This window comes from Hakea prostrata, chromosome 9, assembly GCF_041222555.1.
Source record: "Hakea prostrata isolate BN-2017 chromosome 9, UWA_Hpros_2, whole genome shotgun sequence".
Classification (NCBI taxonomy): domain Eukaryota; kingdom Viridiplantae; phylum Streptophyta; class Magnoliopsida; order Proteales; family Proteaceae; genus Hakea; species Hakea prostrata.
In genome coordinates, this window is record NC_142608.1 from 11,463,115 (window position 1) to 11,490,721 (window position 27,607).

The 27,607-nt window shown below is 37.9% G+C and overlaps 1 protein-coding gene across 1 annotated transcript; it reads left to right on the forward strand.

Annotated features, from left to right (window-relative positions):
- The first annotated feature begins 609 nt into the window (after nt 1-609).
- On the forward strand, nt 610-27,449 carry LOC149004646 (nuclear/nucleolar GTPase 2-like). Its single transcript, XM_089167953.1, has 12 exons — nt 610-885; nt 1,755-1,993; nt 2,355-2,488; nt 3,408-3,537; nt 3,899-4,059; nt 5,259-5,360; nt 5,462-5,566; nt 5,691-5,819; nt 22,346-22,486; nt 22,781-22,881; nt 25,970-26,027; nt 26,672-27,449. Exons 2-12 carry the CDS (start codon nt 1,765-1,767, stop codon nt 27,017-27,019), a joined length of 1,638 nt encoding a protein of 545 aa, XP_089024079.1. The 5' UTR covers nt 610-885; nt 1,755-1,764; the 3' UTR covers nt 27,020-27,449.
- The last annotated feature ends 158 nt before the right edge of the window (nt 27,450-27,607 follow it).

Genomic DNA, 27,607 nt, shown 5'->3' on the forward strand with positions numbered 1-27,607 from the left:
GTGTGGGAGTTACCCTAGTTTGCATGATCGTCTGCTTTCGCGAGAGCTAATAACCGCCCCTTGGTGGGTTATCCATCTCGAGATTCCCAGACGTGCGCTCGTCTTCTGAATGTGCAAGGTTTCTTCCTTAGCATGCTACCTTCAAACCTGGTTCATTCGAACCTAAAACGGTCAAATCGTTCTCGATTGGGGTCAATGGTTGAATCGAGGGTGGACCCGGTTTCTTTATATTTTTCCCGTATCAAAACCAAACCTCAGAGGTCCAAATGAAAATTACTCAGGATCGGGGTCAATTACGGCAGGAATGAGCTTGACTTGGCCCTCTCCCAGGCAAGGTTTAAAGTATCCCACGGTACTATACGATACTTGCCGATACGTATCCATATTTGATCCAACCGATATGATACATCTCGATACGTCTCTCCATGAATTACACTAAAATACATTAGCCAGAGCGATACAATACTCGATACAGGACGATAAGTCTCTTAAAATCACTTGACAGATATGATATTCGATACCAATACTTTAAACCTTGCTCCCAGGTCAATTTAAATTTAGATATATTTATATTTATTTGTCATTTCGTGTCGACGATATCGGTACCTGTCCGGTACGTAACCAACCTGCTTCGGAAGAAAAACAAGGGTTTCTTCTTAAAGGCAGAACTCAGGTCTCTTCGATCTGCAGAGTAGTAACCGCCTCCTCTTCTGCTGCTGTTCCAGTGACTTCTCCTATAGTAGCTCCTACCTCTTCTCCTCTGTTCTTCTTCTTTGCCGCAACTCCTTCTGCTCTTTCTTCCTCCTTCTCCTGCAACCCCACCGCCACTCGCCCTGCTAGTCGCCCCAGCTATCTCCAGTGTTCAAGGACAGTAGCCCATTTTAGGTGAAACTTGAAATCGCAGTCATATATCTATGCATTATTAGTAATAATAATCTGAGTTTTGTCACTTTGATTTTAATTTTTTTGTTCTCCGTTTGGTGGTTTGCGGTCCCAAGTGTGATTAGGTCCCTAGGAATTAGGATGCATTGGCTTCCATGGAAGTAATACGGTGTGGTGGTTAGATATTGGTTCATTTTTTCTTTTATGCAGGAGGGAATTCTTGTCTCTAAGCACTTGTTCAGGCTATAATTTTATTTACAGGAATATATGGGATCAACCTGAGTTCCTGCTTTTAATGTGTATTTATTTTTGAGTTTTGTCGTGATTCTTTTTCCCTGTTTCAGTCCGTCGATTGGCATAATAGTTGAGTGGTTTATCCATGTATGGGGTGGTGGAGAATACAAAGCAGTATATTTGCTGGGCACTAGTTACTAAAAAATTATCATTTAGTCACTAGACTCACTACGTGTTACAAAAGGGGGGAAAAACTTAATGGCCACTTATTCAAAAGCTCCTTACTGCTATGAATATAAACATAGCTGAAGTGTTCGTTATTACAATCTTGTTGCTTTTACTTGTCACTGAACTTGAATGAACGTGTTTGTTTAAAATAAGATCTTTCATTCTTGTTGGGTATGAATTACACATGTTCAAGTAATAGTTGCATGATAGAATGATTATTTATGAGCTATATCTAAGACCATTTCCTTACATATTTTGATCATTTCCATCCAATCCAAATCCATTGATAGGTATCTACGATAGGATATGATGCAATACAAAGTGAAACGTCTCTTAAAATCACCTGACTGATAGATGATATGTTAAACCCTGCTTAAGGTCAATACTCATTGTTGGAGCTCTTATTGCAGGGTAGGGAAAATGGCAAAGAAGAAAGAGAAGAAGGTTAATGTATCTGGGAAGCCAAAGCATTCTTTGGATGCCAACCGAAGTGATGGGAACAAAGAAACTCGGAGTGCTGCAACGGTGCGGCGCCTTAAGATGTACAACACCAGGCCAAAGCGTGACCGGAAAGGAAAAATTTTGAAGCATGATTTGCAGTCGAAGGAGTTACCTTCTACCCGGATTCAACCTGACCGTCGATGGTTTGGTTAGTGTACTATTTATTACCAATGGGCTTTCTACTAGACCATCTTTCTTGCTGATGTGCACTTCTATTACTAGTTTTGAACTTCTAACTAAACTTACTTGCATGGTCGAACTGGTTAATTATGGGCTAGCAAAATGTGATAGCATTTACTTATTTTACTGGATGTCAATACTTTAACCATCAACAGAAAAATATGACCCATACGTTGGAGTATTTTTGGTTACTTAGAAAAGCCAATCATGTATCCTGTGTCTCCCCCATATCTCATCTGACCAATGGATTAATTTGTTAGAATCATTCACCATCTTTATGATCTATGTCCGTTGTTATTGCATGTGCCATTTATTTTTGAACTTTGCAGGAAATACCAGAGTGGTAGGACAGAAAGAGCTTGAGTTTTTCCGTGATGAGCTTCAAAGTCGAATGTCAAGTAATTATAATGTCATTTTGAAGGAGAGGAAACTGCCACTGTCCCTGCTAAATGACCACCAGAAGGTACAGCTCTTAGGATTACTGCAGTTTGCTTGCCAAAGGCAGTTGAAGAAGGCCCTTGTTTCATATTAATTGGCTTACTCTTTTGAGAGTTGCTAACTCAATTTTGTTTGATGCCCTCTTTTTTATGTGCTACTTTTCATTGAGTCTGCCGACTCTGCCCTAGTATTTTGTGAACTGTTGCCCATTGGTACATAAATTCTAGGTCTAGATATGGATTGGGGGGGGGGCTCCCCTTTCTTATATGAGTTCATTTGGGTGTTATTTCTGTAGTTCTAGTTTCCTACACTTTTCCTTGACTGTCTCTTCCTTGGGATATTTTGATAAGTTACGAGGTGATTATTGGTGAAGTTATTGCTGCGCTGATCTGATACCTGTATATAGCTTCAATGTAGTTTGGTTATACTTGGACTGTTGGACATATGGATGTCCAAACTGTACTCATGCATTAATGGGGAAGCATTGTTTTGAGGGTGTTGAAGGTCCCCTCCCCCCTTTCTTCTTTTGATTGCAATTTCTTCATTTTCTGTTGATTCCATGCAATCCATCTCAGGGACTACATTTGCTGATACTTGAAAACTTCCTAATACCGTACTATCCATATGGATAGAGTGGAACATAATTTGCTGCTTGAAGGCTGCTGATTTTTTTTTTTTGGGGAGATGAATACAAAAAATTTAATTTAATTTACTCTCTTTTTTCTGGGCAGAAATTCATTATACACAATCTTTTACCCTTAACTCAGTTGCAGGAAAATCTGAGGCTAAGAATTCAAATCTGAAGGAGTTTGCTATAGTTCACTTACACTTTTATTTTTGATTTTTGAAAAAAAAAGAAGAAGTGAATATGCTATGAATTTGGTTGTGTCAGTATCTTAACTTTTATTGTTTTCTACTGATTCAAGTCTTTCTTGTCAATCTAGCAATCTCGGGCTCATCTTCTGGATAATGAACCTTTTGGGGATGCTTTTGGACCTAAGAAGAAGAGGAAGCGCCCAAGGCTAATGGTTTCTGATTACGAGTCTTTGCTTAAGAAAGCAGATGGATCTCAGGGTAACAACATTTTTCCCCTTCTTATTTTCATTATTGGCATTGTTAAATTGATCTACTTTCAAGTTTCAATGCATTAATCTTATTACTTTCCATGATTTAATTTGAATTTTCTGATGTTAATATGGAGATATAACTAAACCCAAGGGTTAAAAAAAGGGTTCATATTAAGAGTTCCATGAGTTCAACTCTCCTAGGGTTTTATTTGTTAAAAATGAAACTTACTCCATGTTTGTACTAGTGTAGATAATCAGTATCAGAACCATTGTAATTTTTGTGATGACCTTATTGCTTGATTGCGATATTCATAGTGTTTGAGTTGATGAGACAGTTATGCAATTATCTCTGCGTTTGAGTGTCACAGATGCTTTTGAGCAAAGGTCTACAGCCAATCCTTCTGCAGAAGGATGTGAGGAGGATGGATTCAGAGACCTGGTTAGGCACACGATGTTTGAAAAGGGACAAAGCAAGCGCATATGGGGAGAGCTCTACAAAGTCATTGACTCCTCAGATGTTGTGATCCAGGTTTGTACTCCTGAGGCCACTTCTGGGCCATATGAATCAATTGAATTCAACTCAGTCAAGCATTTGTGGCTGCAATTGCAACTGGATACTTGAATCAATGATCCAAGAATCCATGAATCCTATTCTAATGTTCGTCTCTGTTTAAATCCATAGCAACTGTTAACTCTAGGCCCTTGTGTCTTTATCTGCAATCTGACATTGAAATATTGACCTGCGACTGTCATAATGGACATCCTGCATATTTGCTTCCTGAATTATGAGATTTTGTTAGAGAAATATAAACCATGCAATATACACCATGAGCCATGACAATACCAATATCAGATATTAATTCGTAACTTCTCGTTCATTTGACTTGCCACTCTAGCATTAGACAACATCTGTTTTACTTGTATGTTCATGGGAAATAGACTATGTGAGGAACTGGATGAGAGTTCTAAGTCTGGACTGGATCAGTATAAGAAGTTAATATGTGTTCTTCAGGGAAAAGGGTGAAAGCTGGGCGGGTAGGATGATAAAGTCTTTTGGGCAAGCTGATTACAATGAATCTTCCTGCCAATACAAGTTTGCAATGGATCATCCATTGGGGGGGGGTTGGGAGGGAGTGGGGAGCCAATATAGCTTAGGTTGATTGATCAACTAGTCGCATTTCTTCTGAGATCTTGATCAAAACCACCTTATGGGACAAAATAGGTTGGTTTGTTAATTCTGTTAGGACTTATAGGGAGGGTTTTGTGATATGTGATCAATGCTCATCTATGCAACTATGCCTATTAACCTCACATAAGAGGGCTAGGTTAGGATTCAAAGGAAAGTAGTCCGGTTCAGTGCTAGATCTGCATCAGAAACAGTTCAACATGGTCATATATTGCTTCTTTGGGTTTCACTTTATCTTGGGTAGGCCCTTCATTTAAAAAATTCCGCTTGTCTCTTTTGATAAAGTGAGGGCCTTTTTATTTTATTTTAAATTAAAAAACAAGGAACATAATCAAAAGCCTCCACCCTGGTTAGGACTTCTGTTACAGGTTTCCACTTCTCTGTTTTGATAAATTTTAAGAAGGGAAGATAATCGATATCCTCCCTATTCATGTTTTATTTATGTGCATTCACTGTGCAGCTTGTAGTGCTGCGTCTTCTATTATGGCTTATTTTTTCTTTTCCTACTGCATCCAATCTCCACTTATTTTATTCTGCTACAGGTGCTGGATGCTAGGGATCCACAAGGTACAAGATGCTATCATCTAGAAAAACACTTGAAAGAGCATTGCAATCATAAGCACATGGTTCTTTTGCTAAACAAGGTTGCTGTTCTATTCCTGTTTGAGCTAAATGTGTTTGGGGTTATTTTCTTCTATTGTGTTCTGTAGAATGCAGTTAAGGATTTCCATTTTTTTCTTATCAGTGTGACTTGGTCCCAGCATGGGCTACAAAAGGATGGCTAAGGGTTTTATCCAAGGAATATCCTACTTTAGCCTTCCATGCTAGCATCAATAAATCCTTTGGCAAGGTAACTTTTAGCATGTCTCTCAATTTTCTTTACCGTTGGACCTCCTCCTGGTTTTCTTATTCTGCAACATTTAATCTGTTTGTCGGCTTCTGTAGCTTCATAATTTTATTTTGTTGTCTGGCAGGGCTCTCTTTTATCTGTACTGAGGCAATTTGCTCGTTTAAAAAGTGACAAGCAGGCAATATCTGTGGGCTTTGTTGGCTATCCAAATGTTGGGAAATCATCAGTGATCAACACATTACGTACAAAGAATGTAATTATCCTTCCTCATTCTGGATATAATGTTTCAAATGATAAATGTTGATTTCATTTAGCTGAAATCCATGGTTGTCTTTGGAATATTGCAATGCTTCAGTTATCAGATGTAAATGAAATCCATGGTTGCCTTTGGAATGTTGCAATGCTCTAGTTATCAAATGGCACTGTGTATTAGATGCTATTCATTCTTATTCTGTTGCATCTCTGTATGATTATGCTTCATTTAACTGTGAATTCTCTGAATAAAAGGTTTGTTTGCGCAATGTCAATTGTTGTTGAGGCAAAATGCATAGGTGACAAAGTGCTCTTTGATTCTCAACACTCAAGGCATATATCAGTAATGCAGGAGCAGTTCTTTGGACCAGGCTGAAGGCACTGAATCTGTTTGAGGGTTCTGACTAAGAACAGAGGCAGGAATGGGATTTGGATTTAGTAGGATATCTGCAGTTTATCTATTCACTTAGGGTAAATGACATACTCAGCTGCTTAGGTTACTTAGTGTTAAGCTCTGCCTTCTTAGTTTGATAATGACAAATAGCTCCCGCACTATACAATATGACAAATGTACCCATTCCATGAAAAGAACTGTTAGTGGTGACATCTCCATTAAAATTTAATTTAAACCCCAACATGCTATCATCCCTAATGAAGAAGTACCCCTTCACTCATCTTCTACCTTCTTCCAAAGCAAAACCCAACCCCTAGCTCCACCTTGCCTTGGACTTCACTCCCCCATCCCTATGCCAACCCCACATCCACCACCTGAAGTTCATAAGCCTTAGAAATACCTTGTGGTTTTGGCTCTGGCTCTAGGTCTTGCTCTGGTTCTAGTTTTGGTAACTTCAACAATGTGTTCAATCCATGGTACAAATTTCTTGAAGATCTTGATTTCCCTTTTTATGTATCTTGATTTTGGCCTAATAGTTTCATCCCTTATTCAATGTTTGCTTATGCACCTTTTTTTAGATGATGATGATGGTTATGTTGATTTTATTTCCTTATTTTGTTAGATGCATGTTTAGGACTGTTAGTTTAATTAATTCAATTAAAAAGATTATATTTATTTGTTTGTGAAATTAAAAGTAATCGCAAGTGCATGGTATTGTGTAACTAACGGGTTGATCTCAGCAAGACATACCACCTATTTTTAATCTTCTTCAAGGGTGAGGCCGTGAGAGTGAGATATTTTTTTAATTAATTACTTAAAGTAAATTAATGGTCTTAACACATGCATCTAATGAAATTGATTTGAAAAAATAAAATAAAAATAACAATAAACATAATCAAACGATACCATCTATCTAATATTAAAAAGTGCATAAGTAAATAAAGACAAGAGTAATGGATGAAAATAATAAATTAGTAAAATAAAGAAATAAGTATAAGGGAAGTTATCCGAGTGTTAACTCAGGATCGAGGGAAGTGGAGCGTAGTTAAGATGCGTTTGGCTTTGGACCCTTTGTTGTAGTTTATTGTCCATTGAGTGGGGGAAGGGATATAAAATAAAAATTGCGAAAAAGAAATCACAGAATTACAAATAATGAGAATAATAAATGAAAAGGAAACCTTAACAAAAAAGATACACGAATGTAAGCATTTTTGGTCAAGGACCCATGGGGAAGGGAAACAATGATAAAAATTATGGAAAAGTAAATTCCTCAATTAAAACTAAAAAGGGTAGTCAAAAGTGGGAATGGAGGGGGAGAGAAGACTACTGAAGAAGGCTACTTGCATGTTGAATTGAAAGAAAACTTGATTGATTTGAAATTCAACAACCCTAACAACCAGATCTAGAGTAAACCAAATTTGAAATTGCTAGACCAATAGAAAAATGAATCCCTTTAGGCCCTCTAATAACCTTAAACTTGAAATTGCTTTAAATGAAACTAAAAATTACACTTGTATAAGCAAAAGTAAGTAAACAACCAAAAAAATTCATTGCATTACATGAAAACTTGAAACCTAAGCAGTGAATCTAAAACTTGAAACCCACAAAGCATAATAAAAATGAGAAGGTCTTTAAAAAAAAAAAAGACGACTACTAAAGAGAAGGAAATGTAACTTAGGTTTAAAATTGAGAGGGGTATTTATAATATTCTCTCTCCTCATGTCCCTTTCATCCTCTCTCTCTTCCTATCTTTCTCTCCTCTTAATTTCTCTTGTACCTTCCCTTTGTAATTTCTCTCTCTACTCTCCACTTCTTCTCTCTCTTCTCTTCCTCTTCTCTCTTTTGTGCATGTTATTCTCTTGTGCACGTATTTCTCTTTTCTTTCTCTATGTTATTTCTCTCTCCTCTCTTCTCCACTTCTCCTCTTAATTATTCTGTAGATTCTGTACTCTTCTTTCTCTTTCTATGAAAACACAAGTCTCTTTAATGGCTGCTCTCTCTTTCTTCTTAACTCCTCTCTCTTTGTTTACATGCATAAATCACTTTTCCCATTTCTCTCTCCTTCCCTCTTATCCTAACACCTAAATAGGCAACGTGTATAACACTTACTCTATCATATATGCCACCTTTTGTGAAAATCAACCACATAGGTGGGAGGGAGAGTGGGAGGTGTCACTCCCTCCTCTCTCTCCTCCTTTTTACCACGTATAACAATATATATGTAAATAACTTAATAGTGGGCTTCTTTATGGGCTTGTGGGCCCGCTCTATTATCTTATGCAAGGCCTACTTTGAGGTGCGAAAATTAATACTTTCGGGTTCAGAAAATTATGCTGATCATTTCTTTGTTTTCAGTTCAGTCTAATTATACCGTTGTGGGATCCACAAGTGATGTCAGACCTCGACCAAGATATCAATTGGAATTCAATTCCATTTAAGTTATTCTTTAACAACACTCGAACTAGTTGATTAAACCATCAAACCAACCATCATGATTCTTTAATAATCTTAAAGACTGAAACATTCACTAATAATGATAAAATAATAATATAAAAAGATGCGGGGCATCACATCCTCCCCTCAAAATAAATTTCGTCCTCGAAATTTGCGTACCTGATCAATTGAAAAGTTGGAGATATATAGGACCATTTGAGATTTTGGAGAGAATTGGAGCAGTAGCATATAGACTTGCCCTACCTCCATATTTGTCCAACATATATGATGTGTTTAATGTATCTATATGCTAAAGAAGTACGTAGTATACCCTGCTCATGTGTTACAATACGAACTGTTGGAGTTGAAGGAAGATCTTTCATATGAATAGAAACCAATTAAGATGCTACAACGAAGAGAGAAGAAACTGAGATATAAGGTGGTACCACTAGTGAAAGTGTTGTGGAATAATCACTCGGGTCAAGAAGCCTCATGGGAGCTTGAATCAGATATAAAGACTCGATATCCCCAACTTTTCAATTGATTAGATACGCAAATTTCGAGGAAGAATTTTTTTTAAGGAGGGGAGGATGTAATGCCCCGCATCTTTTTATATTTTATTTTATCATTGTTTGTGAATGTTTCAGTTTTTAAGATTATTAAATGATCATGATGGTTGGTTTGATGTTTTAATCAAATGGTTTGAGTGTTGTTAAAGAATAGCTTAAATGGAATTGAATTCCAATTAATATTTTGGTCGAGGTCAAACATCACTTGTGGGTCCCACAACAGTATAGTTAGATTGAACTGAAAACAAAGAAATGATCAACATAATTTTCTGAACCCGGAGGTATTAATTTTCGCACCTTAAAGTGGGCCCTGCGTAAGATAATAAGTGGGCTCACAAGCCCACCACTATTAAGTTATATATGTATATATATTTGGTTATATTATATATATAACAATATATATTGTATTGTTATATATATTATATATATAAAATATAATGTTATATCTAACCATCCATATATATATATATATATAGAAGGAGGGAGTGACACCTCCCACCTACGTGGTTGATTTTCATACAAGGTGGCATATATGATATAGTAAGTGTTATACACATTGCCTATTTTAGGTGTTAAGATAAGAGGGAAGGAGAGAGAAATGGGAAAAGTGATTTATGCGTGTAAACAGAGAGAGGAGGAGTTAAGAAGAAAGAGAGAGCAGCCATTAAAGAGACTTGTGGTTTTCGTAGAAAGGGAAAGAAGAGTACAGAACCTGTAGAATAATTAAGAGAAGCAGAGAAGAGAGGAGAGAGAAATAACATAGAGAAAGAAAAGAGAAATACGTGCGTAGGAGAATAACGTGCACAGAAGAGAGAAGAGGAAGAGAGGAGAGAGAAAATAAAGGGGAAACCCCTTGATGGCCCCCGCGTCCTTGAAAATAGCTGATAATTGTTCGGAATACAGGAGAGAGAGGAGTTTTAACTGAACCAGGATCAAGACACACATGGAACAAGAACAAGTAAGTGATATCGACCAACCTATGTATGTTATAAGTGGGTGATTCCACTTAGTAGACATGTAGCATTCAAATGTTAATATAAAATTTATCTTATTTATTCACTTATACAATTTATGGAAATGCATGATATATTGCTTTGTGAATGAAATAGAATTGCATGGGATTGAATGACAGCTTGAGGACTTGATTGAAATGCTTGAATTGAAATGTTGGTAGTATTCTTGAACTGTTAATCATGAATTTGAAATGATGCTTATGCTTGTTAAATTCAGAATCATCCTGCATGTTTTCTTATTTAAATGATGGGATTGTATGAATTGTATCACGTCTTATTCAGATAAGGCTAAGTGACAATTGAAATGTAAAAGGTACATTGAAATGGACAGGGTATAGTAATGCAATACGGAAATTGAATATAAAGAAAGAAATAAAATGTAATGGCTTCCGTAAGTCCTGGTACTTAATGTATCCAAATGGGAGGGCATGAAGCAAGACTGAAAAGTGAAAACACTGAGTTTGTGACAATGGCAATCCACAAGGTGTACAAGGCCTTGTGCCTAGAAGCCACTTCGGTGGTGAAGGTATAGAAGCCACTCCGGTGGTGAAGAGATAGAAGCCACTTCGGTGGTGAAGAGACAGAAACCACTTCGGCGGTGAATAGAAATATGCATCCTCTGGATTTGCTTAGGCTCAAGACTATAATGCCAGATGACAGAGATGAAAATAAATAAATGAAAGGAAAATTGGAATGCATAATGTTATGTGAGATGTGATAATGGATGCATGATGAATTGCCTGACTTACTTACATGGTTATCTATATTGCTTACTGGGCCGTAAAGCTCACTGTTGTAAATGTTGACAGGTCCCCATATAGATTATAGGGGCAAGGGTGTTGCCACCTGACAATGCCTTTGAAATAGAAGATGGAAAAGTTTTTTTTTTTTTTTTTTGTTGCAACTAATGGTTGCTTAATTGGACCGTGGATGTATATATTTCCTTTGAGACTGTATGTACTTAACTAAATGTTGTTGAAAACTCAAATGTAAACGTAACAGGACTTTGGATTGTATACAGATGTTTATAAGTCAAACTGTCAAATAGATTGTCTGTTTTCGTCCTTGGAAATGTTTAGTTTAACATTTTTGTTTTAGTGGTTATAAATAGGTTGATAAAAAGAGGAACTGTCATGTGCCCTTGGTTGAATGTCTGTAATGTGGGCCTCACCAAGCCTATGAAAATTGGGGTCGTGACAGAGATGGTATCATGGTTGGTGAAGAGGGTGTAAGTAAGGAAAGAGAGAGATAAAATAATATTAGTTATAAGACTGAATAAGATAAGATAAAATAAAAAATAGAAACTAATGTATAGAGAGGTGTGGAATTCGAAGTTGAAGCAGAGAGAATAAAAGGAAAAAAATGGAGAGAGAGAGAGAGAGAGGGGGGGAAAAAGGGCTGAAAATAAAAAATGTATTAATGATAGAAAAGGAAAGATAGAGAATTAGGGGAAAAAAGTTGACATTTGAAATGTGGAAGTGATGTGGTCAATTTTAAGAAATTTGAAAAAAAAAGGGTAGAAAAAGGAAGGTAGGAAGAGAGAGAATCTTTAACTACTTTTGTGGGCCTCATGTGTACACTTATAATAAAAAATAAATTTTAGCCGCTAATTGTAAATAATTTCCTTTTACGCCGAAAATATATTTTGAATGGTTCAATCTTGCCTGTACTTGCATCTCAATCCACTTTCGCCTGTCATGCTTAGAATTGGGCCCTCTTTGTAATTGAGAAATTAAACTGGACTGCTTTTATAAAATTATATGTATCGTACTTGAAAAATCCAAATATTTTCTGAGCTCGCAAAAAACATGCATTTTACACACTTAGAGTGGAGCTACCTTGGGTTTCTTCTTGGTGTTTTTGTAGATTTTAGGATATTTTGGGAGCATAGAGAATATTTGGAACTTTCGGGTACGATACATGCAATTTTACGAGTAAGGAAGGTTTACTTTAATTTCTCAATTGCAAAGAGGCACAATTCTAAGCATGAGGACCGGAAGTGGATCGAGATACAATTTTGGGCTAGATTGAACCATTCCAAGGATACTTTTTGAAAATTAAGGGAAATTATTTACAATTAGGGGTTTAGGTTTATTTTTACAGGTGTACATATGAGGCTCACGAAAGCAATTATATATACTCTCTCCGCACTTTCTTTATTCTCTTTTTCCTTTTGTTTTTTGTTATCACTAATATATTTTTATTTTCATTTCCCCCTTTCAGTCTCTTTCCTTATTCTGTCTCATTTCCAATTCCACACTTCTCTCTGTGTTAGTTTTTATTTGATTTAGTCTTATTCATATTATTATTGTTTCGTATATTTCTTTCCTTACTTGCACTCCCTTAACCAACCCTTATAAATATCCCTTTCAACCTTAAGCGTAAGTTACATTCCCTTCTCTCTAATTTTTTGGCTGTTTCCATGCTTTGTGGGTTTCAAGTTTTTTGATTCATTGTTTAGGTTTCAAGATTTCATGTAATGTAATTAATACTTTTATGTGTTTACTTTCTTTTATTTATGCAAATGTAATTTTAGCTTCATGCAATGCAATTTCAAGTTTCGAGTTCAAAGTCATTAGAAGGATTCATTTTTCTGAGTCTAGTAATTTTAGATTTGGTTTACTCTATATCTAGTTGTTAGAGTCGGTTTAATTTCGAATCGATCAACTTTTGTTTCAATTCAAGAATGCAAGTAAGTAGCGTTTTTCAGTAGTCTTTTCTCCCCCTTCCATTCTTTCTATCTACCATTTCCATTCTTAATTTAGGAAAAATTGTTTTCCCGCAATTATTATCATAGTTTCCCTTTCCCCCATTGATCAAAGATGCCTACAGTCGTGCATGTCTTTGGTTAATGTTTCATTTTATTTATTGTTTCATTGATTTATTATTCTATTATTTTCTTTCTGCAAATTTTCTTTTATATTCCTTCCTCAATAAGTGGATTGTAAGCTACGGCGAAGGATCCACATACAACGCGTCTTAGCTGCACTCCCCTTCTCTCGATCCTGAGTAGACACTTTGATCACTTCCCTTTTATTTATTGTTCGTGTCTATTATTCCTGTCTTTATTTATTTATGCACTTTTTAATATTAGATAGATAGTGAATGGTTATGTTATGTTTTTTTTTTTTTTTTTTCAATTCAATTTCATTAGATATGTGTGTTAGGACCTTTAATTTAGTTTAAATAATTAATTAAATGAATTTCTCACTCTCGTGTTTCTTGAAGAAGTTTAAACTAGATTATATATCTTCTTGAGATTGATTTTTAAGCTGCATGATACTATGTGTTTGCGGTTATTTTTAATTTCACCAACAAGAATTATGAAATCTAAGAAAAAATTCCAGCAGATATAGGTTCTTAAATCAAATCAAATTAAGTGGTTATATAAGGGTGCTCAGATCCAAGGAAAAAATATCGATCAATATGGGAATTTTGACCTTGAAAAAGGTCGAAATTTCCATGTTTCGGTCGAAATTTGGACCGAAACTGGATACTTTTTATCTGACTCTTGAAAAGTCAATTTCAAGCCTCAAATGCACTCAAATTGATTTGGATTTTTGCATACTACCTATTTCAAGCATAATAAACACTATAGAACTACTAGTTTACTTAAAAACGACTGAAAATGTAACATCCAACATTCCAAGTATATAGTACATGAATCAGAGAAGAAGCGGGAATGTTATTACTTACAAGTTACAAGTCTATTCTATTCAAGCCTCAAGGTCTCCCTCTTCCGTCTGCACCCCATACAAATGACAATATAACTCCCATGATGTTTGCCCCATATAGTTTTGGACATAGTCAACAACTGCATCTCTGTACGTGGCATCATCCACATGCATAAGATTTCTTGACGGTGAGAAGTTGTGAATCTCCAAAGGAACTGGTGGCGGTGGGCCTTGTGGCTATGGAATAGTGTGGAAGATCTGCTTAACAAATGAAAGAGCACCCTGACTCTCAGGACTAGGAGAAGGATAAGGATACTGATAAGGTCCCAGTGGCTGACTCCAATAATCGACAGTGGGGAGGGACACCATAAGCTCCATAGGCTGCTCCATAACCATTAGGCTCCACTAGTGACTGACTAGCCTGACCCTGAAATTGATAGCCAAGAGGGACACCATATGGTCCATAACCATAAGTCGACTCGGTAGAACCAATACTCTCCACAGCAGTATCATAAGAGGACTGTGCAGGCTTGTGCCATTCGGATCCTCTGGAGGTGGAGGAGTCTGTAGCATCATCAATGCTCATTGATCTCATAGATCCCACCAAGCTCTTGGCATCGGGTGGATGGTAGGACCCATATGATGGCGTGTCCTCGGTGCTCTAGCTGTGCTATCTTCCCTTCCCCTTCCTTGAATATGTAGAGGAAACATTTTTGCTTCGAGATGCAGTTCCAGTATGGTCTGAATCCTGTGTCACGTGGGTGAACTGACTCTCGCCTGTAAATCTCGGTGGTCGTCCCCCCTGACTCTCACGTGGTGGTGGTCTGTCCCTAGGATCAACTGAATCCCGTTCACGAGGTCCCACACCCTCCTCATCCCCTCCATCATCATCGCCATCGCCATCATCACCGCCATCGTCATCATCACCAGTCACCACCATCATCGTCATCGCCAGAGGCCTGAGTCACCTCATCGCCGGAGGCCTGAGTCACATCATCGCTGGAGGCCTGAGTCACCTCATCATCACCACCATCATCGTCATCAAATCCTCACTCTGGGTGGATGCACTAGGGTGTGGCACGAAGGGACGGGACGGGCGGGCTCTGCATGTGCCCTCCCCTCTTGGGCCATGTAGTCATCCACATCAGCCCCCATCTCCACTGCAATCTTCTTACTGGGACGACCTCCCTCCTCATCCAGCAATGACTCTCCACTGTCCTTGATCCAATCAACTACTGGGTTATGATCATCATCCTTCTCAAATATGTCGGCCAACTCGATATTGGTGCTCTCTCTGTCCATCCCCTGTCTAATATGATCCTCTCTCAGTCTCATATTATAATGTATGTAGACAAGGTCCTCTAAACGCTTCACACCCAATCGGTTGTGCCTCTTCGAGTGAATGAGGCTGAAGGTGCTCTAGTTTCGCTCACAACCAGTGGCAGTAATGTTTGGGAGAGCACTTTGCTTGCAATCCTACTCAAGTTGTGTGAATCACGTCCAAATTGCAACCACCACTTAGCTACAACAAACATTGACTCCAAGTCATTTTAATACTTAAATAACTAAATTAAAGATAGAATATAATAATTAAATGTATAATGAAATAAATGAATGAACTTACCCGCAGGGCCAATACGGCCACAGCACGACCGAAGCTCCCCGTGGCATCCTTAAAAGCCTATATTTATTCTATAAAAAGAAAAAACAATAACTAGTTACTAGGTTAATGACTTAGTATAAAACTATGAATTGTGAATATCAAATGATTCAAATCACTATCTCACCTCCATAAGGATGACTGCTTGTTTAGCTGAATCCGGTTCGAACTTCTCCACTACAATTTGGACAACATCCATCAAATCTTGCCTCATCCCAAGATTGTCCTTGTAATGGTACTTGGGATTTAAATAGTATGCTGTGTAAGAAAGAGTATGTCATAAAATGGGAATAGTTAATGCTTAATAGTGTGATAACATAATGAAAATTAAATTAAATACTAGACTTAACAACTCGCTAGCCTTATGCAGTGGATGTTGCAACATAGACTCCCATCTAATGTCGATGATTTGAAGGACTTTCTTGTTGCCGTGTGGGTGGACCTGAGCAACTTGCTGCTTCATCCTCTCTATTGCAGCAAATATGTGTGCTAGAGTAGGTTTTCTCTGCTGATCTACCATCCTCAACACATTCACCACAGGCTCAAGCATTTTCACCACTATCCTCACATTGTGTCAGAAAGTCTCATCGAGTATGGTCAACTGTGCTCTCCTTCCTCCCACTGATGAAGAACCCTCCTAGTTAAACTACTCCTCTGATGCAAACATACTCCTAAGGCCAGTCTTCCTACTCTCAAAGCTTTGCAGTGCTATCCAATTAGTAGCAAATCTGGTTATGCCTGGCCTCACTAACTCACCCTGACACTTGTCCCTCATCATCCTTAATGCATAGGTGTGGTTATATATGAAGGTGCTAACATGTTGAGCTTGCTCCACGGTCTTCTTCACAAGCTTGACCTTTCCAATGTCTTTCAACATTAAGTCAATGCAGTGAGCAGCACAAGGAGTCCAAAAGAGCCTATATCTGTCCATCCATCAAGGTATCAAGCCATCAATACAAAGTTATAAAGTGTACATGTATATGTGTAATGTAAATATATGTATTTACAAATGAAAATTAATACTATATGTTTAAATACCTGGAGTTCTCTGGCATATTCAACCCAACTTTCTTGTAGTTGGAGCCATTATCAGTCACAATTTGAATCACATTTTCCACTCCAACCTCCTTCACCACTTGCTTCAATAATTTGTAAATGTATTTTGCATCCTTCTTCTCACCGGATGCATCTACTGACTTGAGGAACACTGTCCTCCCATCACAATTCAATATGAAATTGATGATGGACTGTCTAGTGGGACCAGTCCAACCATCAGCCATTACAGTCACTCCATAATGATTCCACATGCGCTTTAATCCCTTAATGTACTCATTTAAGTCCTCTTTATGCTTAGGCAAATACACATTATATATCTTATATGGAGTGGGGCCCTGTACACCACTCCCAGCCCTGCCTATCTCTCAATCGTATCTTTATAATAGTGCCCCTGGGCTGTATGTGCTGGAATACTATGGTAATAGGCCCATTTGGAGAAAGCCATCCCCACTTTTTCCTTCACACTCCCCCATAAGTGCTTCAACTTCCTCTGCTTTTGCTCAGGTCTCCTAAATAGGGCCGGGTCATTGCGAAGAATCTCAAGATCCGGATCTGTAGGTGTGCTGACGAAGCTCGACCCCTTGTAGGGGCCCATGGAATAGGAGCCTCCTGCCTCACACTCTGAGTCCTCCTCATAGGGACTTGGGAGCCACCTGTGCTTCCCATACCTACTGGCTCTCTAGAGGACCCACAACCTAGACCCCTCTGTTGCCTCCTCATGTCATCAATCCTCTGTTGCTCCCTACTCATCATCATCGCCCTCCTCAGCTGATCGGCCTCTGGATCAAGGTCACTCTCTCTTGGCTCATCCCTACCATAATCCTCAGGATCTGGAAGGTCATCTAAGCAGGCATCCTCGAACTCATCCCTCTGTGTTCTCTTCTCTTTCCTCTTTTGCTTTCCACCACTAATATATGAGGCCATTGCCCTCTTGACCTCTACGGGCACCTTTGGGCACCCTGTTACATCCCTGTTGCCACCAGCTAGATGCAGTTTCAATCTAGTGGCCCCACCTCCTCCTATTTGTTTCTTACAATAATTACACTCGCTCTTCCTCCTATCAGCTGTCAGTGGCCTCCCATGTTCCCAAGCTATGTCTAACATCTTTAAAAGAGAGTGCCTGATACAAGAAACACACACTAAGTATCTTGAAAAGCTCCACAATATACTCCAAAAATGACATACATGCTTCTAATAATAACCTCCTATTTTTAAATATAAAAAATATATATGTATAACTATATAAGTATTTTTTAATATATAAATAATTTTAAAATATATAAAATACACAAACTATCTTAAAAATATCCACAACATGCTCAAAAAATTGCATACATGCTTCCACTAATATTCTGCTATTTTAAAATTTAAAACAGAAATTAATTAATTTTTATAATATTTAAATATTTTTTTAAATTATTTAAATATATATTAAATACAGTAAAATAACATAATTAACAGAAAAAAAATTAATTCAACACCATCACAACAATATGGTGTCTTAACTCTCACATACATTCATTTGAAGCTTATACATGTACTATACATATACATTTTTAGCAATATACATAATTTAGTAAATAATTTTTAATAACAGAAAAATAAAAAAATAATTTTGACGCTACAAATTCATAGATCAACACTCTAAAGTAAACATACATAAATTTGGAAGCAATCTAACATGATTTAAGGCACAAATGAAACAAAAATAAAAAAATGAGGAAGTTAGTTACTCATCTTGCAAGATTTGAGAAATGCACAAACGGAGGAGCAAATCAAGTGTTTGAAGGAAATGGAATACTAGAAATTAGGTGTAGAAGGGGATGAAAGCAAAAGAAGTCAGCAAAAATTTCAAACACAGCTCGAAATGGCAAGGGCGATATCGCTCGAAACAATCGAAAATGACGGTAGGTCGAAAATGAGCTCGATTTTTGACATTTTAAAGCCTATGCAAGTATCGTTTTGGCCCAATATGGTATCGGGCCAAAATTTCAACTTATATCGGTCGATACGAACGATATGTATACTTTCTGTTCCTACAACTACATTTTGTTTTGAATTCAAAATATGCAGACATATCGATCGATATTTCGACCATATCGATCGATTTTTGTTCAATGCTCAGATCATAATAGAACTTCAATATCTAATATGATTCATATTGCCTCATTGCATGTAATAAATTAGACGAGGAGGGGATCTACATAGGAGCAATTGCCAAAACAATACATCATACCATATTTTACCATAAATACTTTATCTAATATAAACCATCATTGAGATAGGGGAATTAGAACTATACTTAATAACCCTAAGAAGATACCTTACTAGGGAACCATATTGGGTAGATAGTCAACATGGGTATCTTGAGACTCGACGTATGAATAGTGGCACTTGAGAATTTGTGTGTAGTCTTGCAAGAATGAGTCATTGAGCCTTTTATAACTTGGTTTATTTGCAGAGGATGCAAGGAAGAAGACTATCTTGAATTCTAGGGTTCATAGAGGACGCAGGGAAGAAGGCATACTCGAATTTTGGGTTAGGAGTTGCATGATAGACTGATTCTGTGGAATCATAACCTCATGGGTTTATTTTGGTCACTCCAATTGGAAAAAGAGATGGTTTCCATGGAAACAGTGGATTTCTGCTAAAAAGTAGAATCAGTCAATCAACTTGATTCTACATTATCTTGTAACCAAACGATCTTACTAGGTTAGAATCATGATTCCACAAAGTCTAGTTTCATAAATCGCAGAACCATATGCAACCTAAGTAACCTTACCAGAAGCATTTGTACTTGGTGCGTTTGTGTGTCTTTGTTATTTGTGGTTGCAGTGGCTTCTAGGCAAAACCTTCAAATGAGGTCTGTTAGAGCAGATTATTTTGTAGTTCGAATCAAATCAAATAAATAAAAATGTCTTTCTCATTTTCTGCCACTGATTCTTCGTTCTTTGAAGTGAAAGGTGAGGGTGTGGTTCTTGCAAATGTAAAAAGCAAAAAGTTTGCTTTGCTAGAGATGATTATCAAGCACCTTTTGAACCTAAAGAAGTCTCTTAAACCCCCCAAAAATAGATTGGCATGCAAAGCACTGTTCTACTCATAATGTGCTCTTGATAAAACAAGAAATAAAGGAAATACTTTCAGAGAATCTTACCGAATGTAGACTTTGTGATGTGGCCTCTGTTGGGGTGGACTAGCAGCAGGCTAGTTCTTCCAAGATCTTAAACAGAACCAGCAGAGGTTAGGGTATTCAAATGTCAGAGAGGGTGGGGTTGAGTGGTCTATTAAGGGTCTGTGAGTGTCTGATGGCGATGGGGCTTTAGTGGAATCATGTGCAAGTGTGGGGGAAAGGTTCTATCTTGATTACAGAGAATTCTGATGGCTGGCTATGAAACCTTAAGAGATTGATCGTTCGATGGAGAAATTGTGGTGGATAGTTAATTGTGTAAGACCTATGTGAAGTGGGATGAGGGGATAAAAAAGGAAGGGAACATAAGGTAAAAGTTGATTTAGGGTTTCACAGTAAAAAGGGTAAACTTTTCTTGCTTTTGCTACAGAGTCCCACTCAAAATGGGAAACTTTTCTGAGGCATAAGGTGGGAATAGGTGATTGCCACCTTACTATGTAAGCTTCTTGATTTAAGGAAGTTTGTCTCTTCATTCTCCCACCCCACTCAACCAAGCTCATTCTCCATTGGTGTTTTGTGGGAAATAGTACGCTTCTCCAGCCTTTTTTTTCTTTTTCTTTTTTCCCCTTCTCTCCCTCCACCTCGTTTTATTCCATCAAATAAATGATCTCAAAAGTAAGGTAGTCGAGAAAATGTGGGAGGGGTTGGTCAAAGGGCTTGGTGTCTATGTTTGATCGAGGAAATTTTTTTCTAAAGAGAGCAACTGTTTGATGGTATAAAGTGGGTTTTTTTTTGTTTGGGGGTGGGGGTTTGGAGTGTACTATTTCCCATAAAATTCTAAACATTGAGTTTGACTAGTTGAATGGGCTGCGAGAATGAGTAGACAAGCTTCCTTAAATTAAGGAGCTTGTCTGATGAGGTGGCACTCATTTGTTCCCATCCCATGCCTTAAAAAAGTCCCACAATTTCAGGTGGGATTTTGTGGAAAACATAAAGCCAACTTACTTTTTGGCTATGGAGCTCATATATTTCACTTTTCCTTCCTTTACTTTTCTGTCCCCTCACCCCACTTCACATGGGGACCACTCATTTAACTATCCTATCCCTTCTTTTGCATCAAACAAACAGTCTCTAAAAGCACAATGGATTCTGATGTTTAGAACCTAAGAGAGTGCTTGTTTGATGGAAAGTGTAAAAAAGGTACAAAGGGTGGGATAAGTGCATTTTTCCCCCACAAAATACTTAAATGTGGGTTTGGTTGGTTAAGCAGGATGGAGAATGAAGAGATAGGCTTCTTTAGATGAAGGAACTTTTTTTGCTTGGGTGGTGAAGACTTTTTATTCGCCATCCCTTGGAAAAAATCACACCTGAAACATAAGCTCATTTTTTGATTGTGGAGTCTACAGTTTCACTTTTCCCGTATTTTGCTGCCTTCCCATTCTGTCCTGTCACTGTACATGGTCTCTTGTTTTTCTCCATCTAACAAGCGTAGTCTTACGGGAATGGAAGTTGCAGATTCTGGGTTGTTAGGGTTAGTTATGGTTTGAAGTGGTTACGTTTTAATGGTTTTCTTGGGAAGCAAAGGGAATTGAGTGTGGGGGATTATATATGGGGCTGTGGGTTGATGTTGCATGGGTTCTAATGGTAGATATAGAATGTGGGTAGGTTCTATCAAACTTGACTATCCAAAAGCAAAACTAGAAGACCCGGGGGGGGGGGGGATAGGTGATTGCCAAGCTTTCTTTTATAGCAGATCCTTGTTGAAGACTGTCTCCCAGTCAGAACTTGGATCATGTGATTCGAAAAACAAGAACAGGCAATCAATTCCCGACGCGTAGCACAAACAATTGAATATAAATAGAGGGGCTGTAATCAGCAATACAAACTCATATTTTTAAAGGAAAACTAGCTAACGTGATTCTTTATCGATATGGACTTCGTAGTTATATATGCTAACTTACTAGGTGCCCCAAAGTAACTTGTGACTCCAATTTTATTGGCAAAAGTGTTCCTAGCTACTAGCTAACCAATTAGCTGACCCAAACTGACTCTAATTAAGTCATGTGACTTGAAGTGGTCACATGACCCTAAAACATAGCTGGGTTAATAGAATTACATGCCAGAGCCATCTTGGAACCTGCTTTTACCCATTGGGGGGCCGATTACCAAGTAAGGCTTATTCCACTAAATAGAAGCTCAAATCAGTCATGTGCTACTTTGTCCCTATCATTTATAGAGAGAATGCTGCGTGCTTTCCTCTAAATTTATACTTTGAACTGACTGCAGATTATCAATAATTATCAAATATGATCCATGAGGGATAATTTTCTGTACTTTATATGTTGTTGCATTGTGTTTTCACTTGAGATGGTTAATCGGTCATGTGCTACTTTGTCCCTATCATTTATAGAAAGAATGCTGCGTGCTTTCCTCTAAGTTTATACTTTGAACTGACTGCAGATTATCAATAATTATCAAATATGATCCATGAGGGATAATTTTCTGTACTTTATATGTTGTTGCACTGTGTTTTCACTCGAGATGGTGACGGTTGTCCAGTATAACTAAAATTTTATTTGGTTTTCCTTTGTGCCCTTCAAGGTTTGCAAGGTTGCTCCCATTCCTGGGGAGACGAAAGTTTGGCAGTACATAACACTGACCAAGAGGATCTTCTTGATTGATTGCCCTGGAGTTGTGTACCATAACGGCGATTCTGAAACTGATATTGTGCTTAAGGGTGTGGTAAGCGTCTGTCACTTGCATTTGGAGTATGGTTGAGATTAGTAGTGCATTAGTTTTATTATTCTGTCTGCTACTTATTTCTGTATCTCTTTCATTCTTGAACCTTGATTTTTGATATTTCTCTTCTGTTGTGGAAAAACCAGTTACATCTAGTACATTCTCTCTCTCTCTCTCTCTCTCTCTCTCTCTTTTCCCTCCCCTACATAGGCGTTTGCAAATGGATCTTTTCTGCTAGTTTTTGTGATGCAAAGCTATATAATAGTTTCTTGTTGATGAGAATCTGTGTTGTAACAGGTACGTGTAGCAAACTTGCAAGATGCTGCTGAACATATAGGAGAAGTCTTGAAACGTGTGAAGAAGGAGCACATAGAAAGGGCTTATAAAATAAAAGACTGGTAACTTATCTGCTTGGCTTTTTAGGTTTTTCCTCTCTTATATGATTGCTTGTTGGCCATTTCTTGCGTGATTGATATTTTAAATTTCTTTTCTAATTTTTTTTTGTTTTCTTTGAGATTCTTTTAGATAATAATTATGTAAAACTGGTGTTCTGTTTATGATTCTAATAACTCATAAAATTGCCTTATATGAGCTTTGTTTGTTTTAAGGATACTAGTTTACCATCAATTTTCCAGATGTTGTTTCATATCATATTCTGTATTCTAGTGTCAAACTGGATTTTCACTGGTTCTTAATAATTTGGTTGTCTTCTGTTTGTATATGAACATAGTATGGCTGGGACTTAATTGTAATACCAAAAAGGATATTAAGAGAACCAATTGATATGGAGGCTTTAAGCCTTGGAAAAGTGAGCTTTACATGGAGGGGATCATACTGACAAGACTAATTGGAATTATCTATCTAGAATGAATGAAAATGTACGGGATTTTGACTTACCAAAGGTGGTAGGAAGTCCTAGATAGATGCCATGTGATTCTACCTCTTGGATATCCAGTGTAGAGATTACCTCGGTTCTGGTGGTGGGGAGAGTAGCAGGACTAAAGAGCACTTTGGACTTTTCAGAATTGATGTGAAGCCCTGATACTGATTCATATTATTGTAACAGAACATTTATTTGTGAGGCATTTTAGATAAGATGCAGGAGTGAAGATGAGAGAGTCATCAACACAAAATAAATGATTGATTTCAGAACCATGTCTAGCTATGCTGAAGCCTGATAATCTGGGTATTCCAACATTTGAGGAGAGCCTTTGGCTAAGGGTCTCTTGGCAAAGAATAAAAATATATGGGCTCAGTGGGCAACCCTGCCCAATACCTCTCTGAGGAATAATCTTTTCAGTCAAGTCCCCATTAATCTTCAGCTGATACTCCACTGTTGTGATACATTGCATCACCCACATAGTCCATTTGTCTGCAAAGCTGAATCTCCTGAGGACAGCCTCAATGAACGGCCACTCAAGCTTATCATAAGCTTTTCATAGATCAAGTTTCAGGGCTATGTAACGTTTTTTTGATTTAGACCTTTTCATGAAGTTCCAATACTCGTGGGCTAAATATATATTATTTGAAATAGCCCTCCTTGTTACAAAGGCGCTCTGTGTTTGGCTAATAAGGTTCCCTAAGATGGGTTTAAGACAATTAGCCAAACACTATGCAATCATTTTATAAGGGACAGTACACAAACTAATAGGTCTTAGATGAGCCACCTCCTAGGGATTTGATCTCTTGGAATCAATGTTATCACAGTTTTATTAAGACTCTTGAGCATATAACCCCCGGTGAAAAAATGTTGGATCCCTTTGATAAGATCCGAACCCAAATGGTCCCAATTTTTTTGAAAGAACCTCGCAGGGAGGCCATCAATTCCTGGTGCTTTAGTCCCCTTCATTTGGAACAATGTCTTTCTGATCTCCTCATTGGTAAAGGGTTTACACAATGCCTCATTATCTTGAGTTCTGATGCAGTGAGGAAAGCTTTCGAGAAAGTCATGGGGAGGGGAAGGGTTAGAAACCCTTCCAAAGTTTTCTATAAACCCTGAATTTTCCCCAGGCAATCCTCTCACTTTCTGTTACCCAACTCTCCCAACACAACTCTTTCAAGATCATCCCTTATACCTCCCCAGGCCCAACCACAGGTTTCCTAGGAAGATTTGATACACCCCATATTTGTTGGTTACATCCAATAATAATTCTGAACATCTCAAAACCGTCCCAAGGGAACTTGTTAACACATATAGGCTTTTTCCTATTGTCCCATAGAACTCATTAATTGTTTTCTAGTGTGCCCCTCCAACTCCCATCTAGTTCAGAGGAACCCATAAGCATCCTATAAAATTATTAATTTCACTTGCTGGAAGATTCTGGGCAAATCCTCAAGTTTTGGGAATTCTTCCAAGAAACCTTAACCCTAAAACTGGGTTTACATCAGTTCTTTATTCATGGATAAAAAGGGTGTTCAAAATAAATTTAAAGTGAGTTATCATTGTATCATTTTCACAAGCTGTCATTGTCAAATAGAAATGCCAGTATTACCTCTGCATTTTTAACTTTTGGAATAAGGTAACAGGAAAACAAATTATGCAAGCAGCTTTGAAAGGGATCTCCAATGGAAAGTAAATTTCTGCTAAAAGCAATTCGTGGACAGCTAGACCCCCAAGACCTAGGTGGGGAAATATTCTATCCTAGTGCGGCCATAATCTAGTCTTTATTTTCAGTTTAGACAGAATATCTTATTTCAATTATGTATCTTATAAATTCACTTTGTTACTTATGGGCAGTACGGCAGTGAAGTTTATTAGAAATTTCTATTCTAGTTGCTTAAGTTCTATTTAGAGGTTTCTGTCTTTGAGACTTTCTATTCTGTCAACCTTAGGCTAAGCTATAAATAGGCCCCATCAGTTGTAATTGAATTAAAGACTATATTGCTTGCTAGTGTTTGGTCCAATGAGGGCTTGTTCCAACAGTCGAGATAGCTTTGAGAGGCCCAGGTCTGAGACAGCCTACTACACCCATACCCCTTTCCTCTGTATTGTCTTCTTCTTATTATTTTGTTTCTTTATTCATATGTAAGCAGGGGGAAAGTGAACAAAGCATAAAAGAGTCCAGTTATTCAATATGTTCGGCCTTCTTGTGTTTTGCAATGATCTTCCACTGGTGTCTCTGGTTTGAGGTCCACTTTTTGCATGATGTCTCCCTGTTTTGATTTTAATCCTTGTATGAAAGGATGAATTATATGCGATTGGTAAATCAAGACAAATGTTGCTATTGCACATATGATCAAATATGATAGACCTAAGACATCACACAAAATTTTCCTTTATTATCTTGTTTCTCTCTCTTTTATTTGGGAACATAGAGAGAAGAGACAACTTAACGTCTGATCAGTTCAACTACTACCCCCACCCCCTTCTCTTTTTTACTGCAGTTCAACTACAGTTTCGTACTGAATGGATTTCCTGTCTATGATTTTGGCTATGTGACATCAAATTTTATCTTGACTAACCTATGCATTCTAATATCTTCTTAGGGTTGATGAGAATGACTTTCTAGTTAAGCTATGCAGAATGTCAGGCAAGCTATTGAAGGTATTTTCCTCCTAGAAAACATCCCCCCCCCCCCCCCCCCCCTTTTCTTTTTTCTCTCTCCCCCCCCCCCCCCCAAAAAAAAAGGGGGGGGGGGGAAATTATTTCAGTGCTGACCCTAAAGAACTTGAGTTCTCAAATTTCGTGGCATCTTTCTGTCAGATACCCAACAGACCAAGTAGTTTAAACTTCTGAACTGTGTTGAATGTGCATGTTGAACCGTGTACCTGTTACTCTTTTTTTTTGGGGAGGGGGGTGGGGGCTGTACGGATGTATCTGTTACTTTACACATCCATGTTGTTGAACTTCTTGAACCTTATTGTGAAGGATCCATGCGTGGTTACTTGTGCAGATGGGAGTTCATGGGTACTTTTTTAGGAGTAAAATTGGTCCTGGGAGGGGGGGGGGGTTAGGGGAGGTCTTGGATTTAACCATCCAGTGCATGTTTTCCTGCTTGAAGTCAATTGATTTATTGGGTGGATTGTTGTATCTGATTGTGCTGAATGGATTTGTTAGGGAGTATTGATGGAACATCTCCACACCAGAATACTTGCTTAAATTCCTTAGCTTGTATGAATTAAATATGTTCCTTTCACTGAATTGTTTGGACAATTGTTTTGAGTGCTCGCCTGGATGGTTTTGTATAGGGTGGTGAGCCTGACTTGATGACTGCAGCAAAGATGGTTCTTCATGATTGGCAGAGAGGCCGGATACCCTTCTTTGTTCGCCCACCACAGCAAGGAGATGACCCATCAGACGAACCCACTGTTTCTGGAGTTGACAAAGATGATGAAGAAGTCCATGGAGATCGTGCATCAGCAGCTATGAAAGCCATTGAGAATGTTATTTTGTCCCAGCACCGAAAAAATGTCCCTGTTCAAAGAGACCTCTTTAGTGAAGATGAGCTGGCAGGTACGAAGTCTGAGGGTGAAAATCCTGAGCAGCTTCTGGCTACTGATGAAAAATCTGAGGAGCTCCTAGCCACCGAATCATGAATTAGTTTGGATCTGGAGATGCTCCTCGCCACTGAATCATAATTAATTTTGGATCTTTAGTGATGCAGAGCTGAAAATTTCCAAGAGGAGGAGAAACATAGTTCAAATTTGTGTTCTTTGGCCAACTTTTTCTTTTGGGTTTAGGGTTCAATCTTTTGTATTTTCTTTAAATATAGTTTTTTCTATAAATTATAAAGATGTTACCCTAGATAGATAGAATGCAAAGCAGCGAAACAGTATGCATCCCGTAAAGGGCAGGGCTTTGTATTGTTGAGTTAGCGTTTACCCTGCACTGTAAAGGGCAGGGCTTTGTATTGTTGAGTTAGCGTTTACCCTTGCACTGTAATAACCTTTTTAATAAGTAAGCTGAAGGAAAGTTCTGTATACAATTACGTTACATTGCTAAAATTGTCAATGTGGGTTGGTAGAGTGGTAAGATTCATACTTCTTAATGGAAACGTTATGGGTTCGATACTTGTGGACGACAATGCTCTCCCCATCCTGAGGATGTAATCGAGGTGCGCGCATGTTTGTCCGGATAAACCTCGTATACGAAAAAAAAATATAGGGTAAATATCACTTACCTCC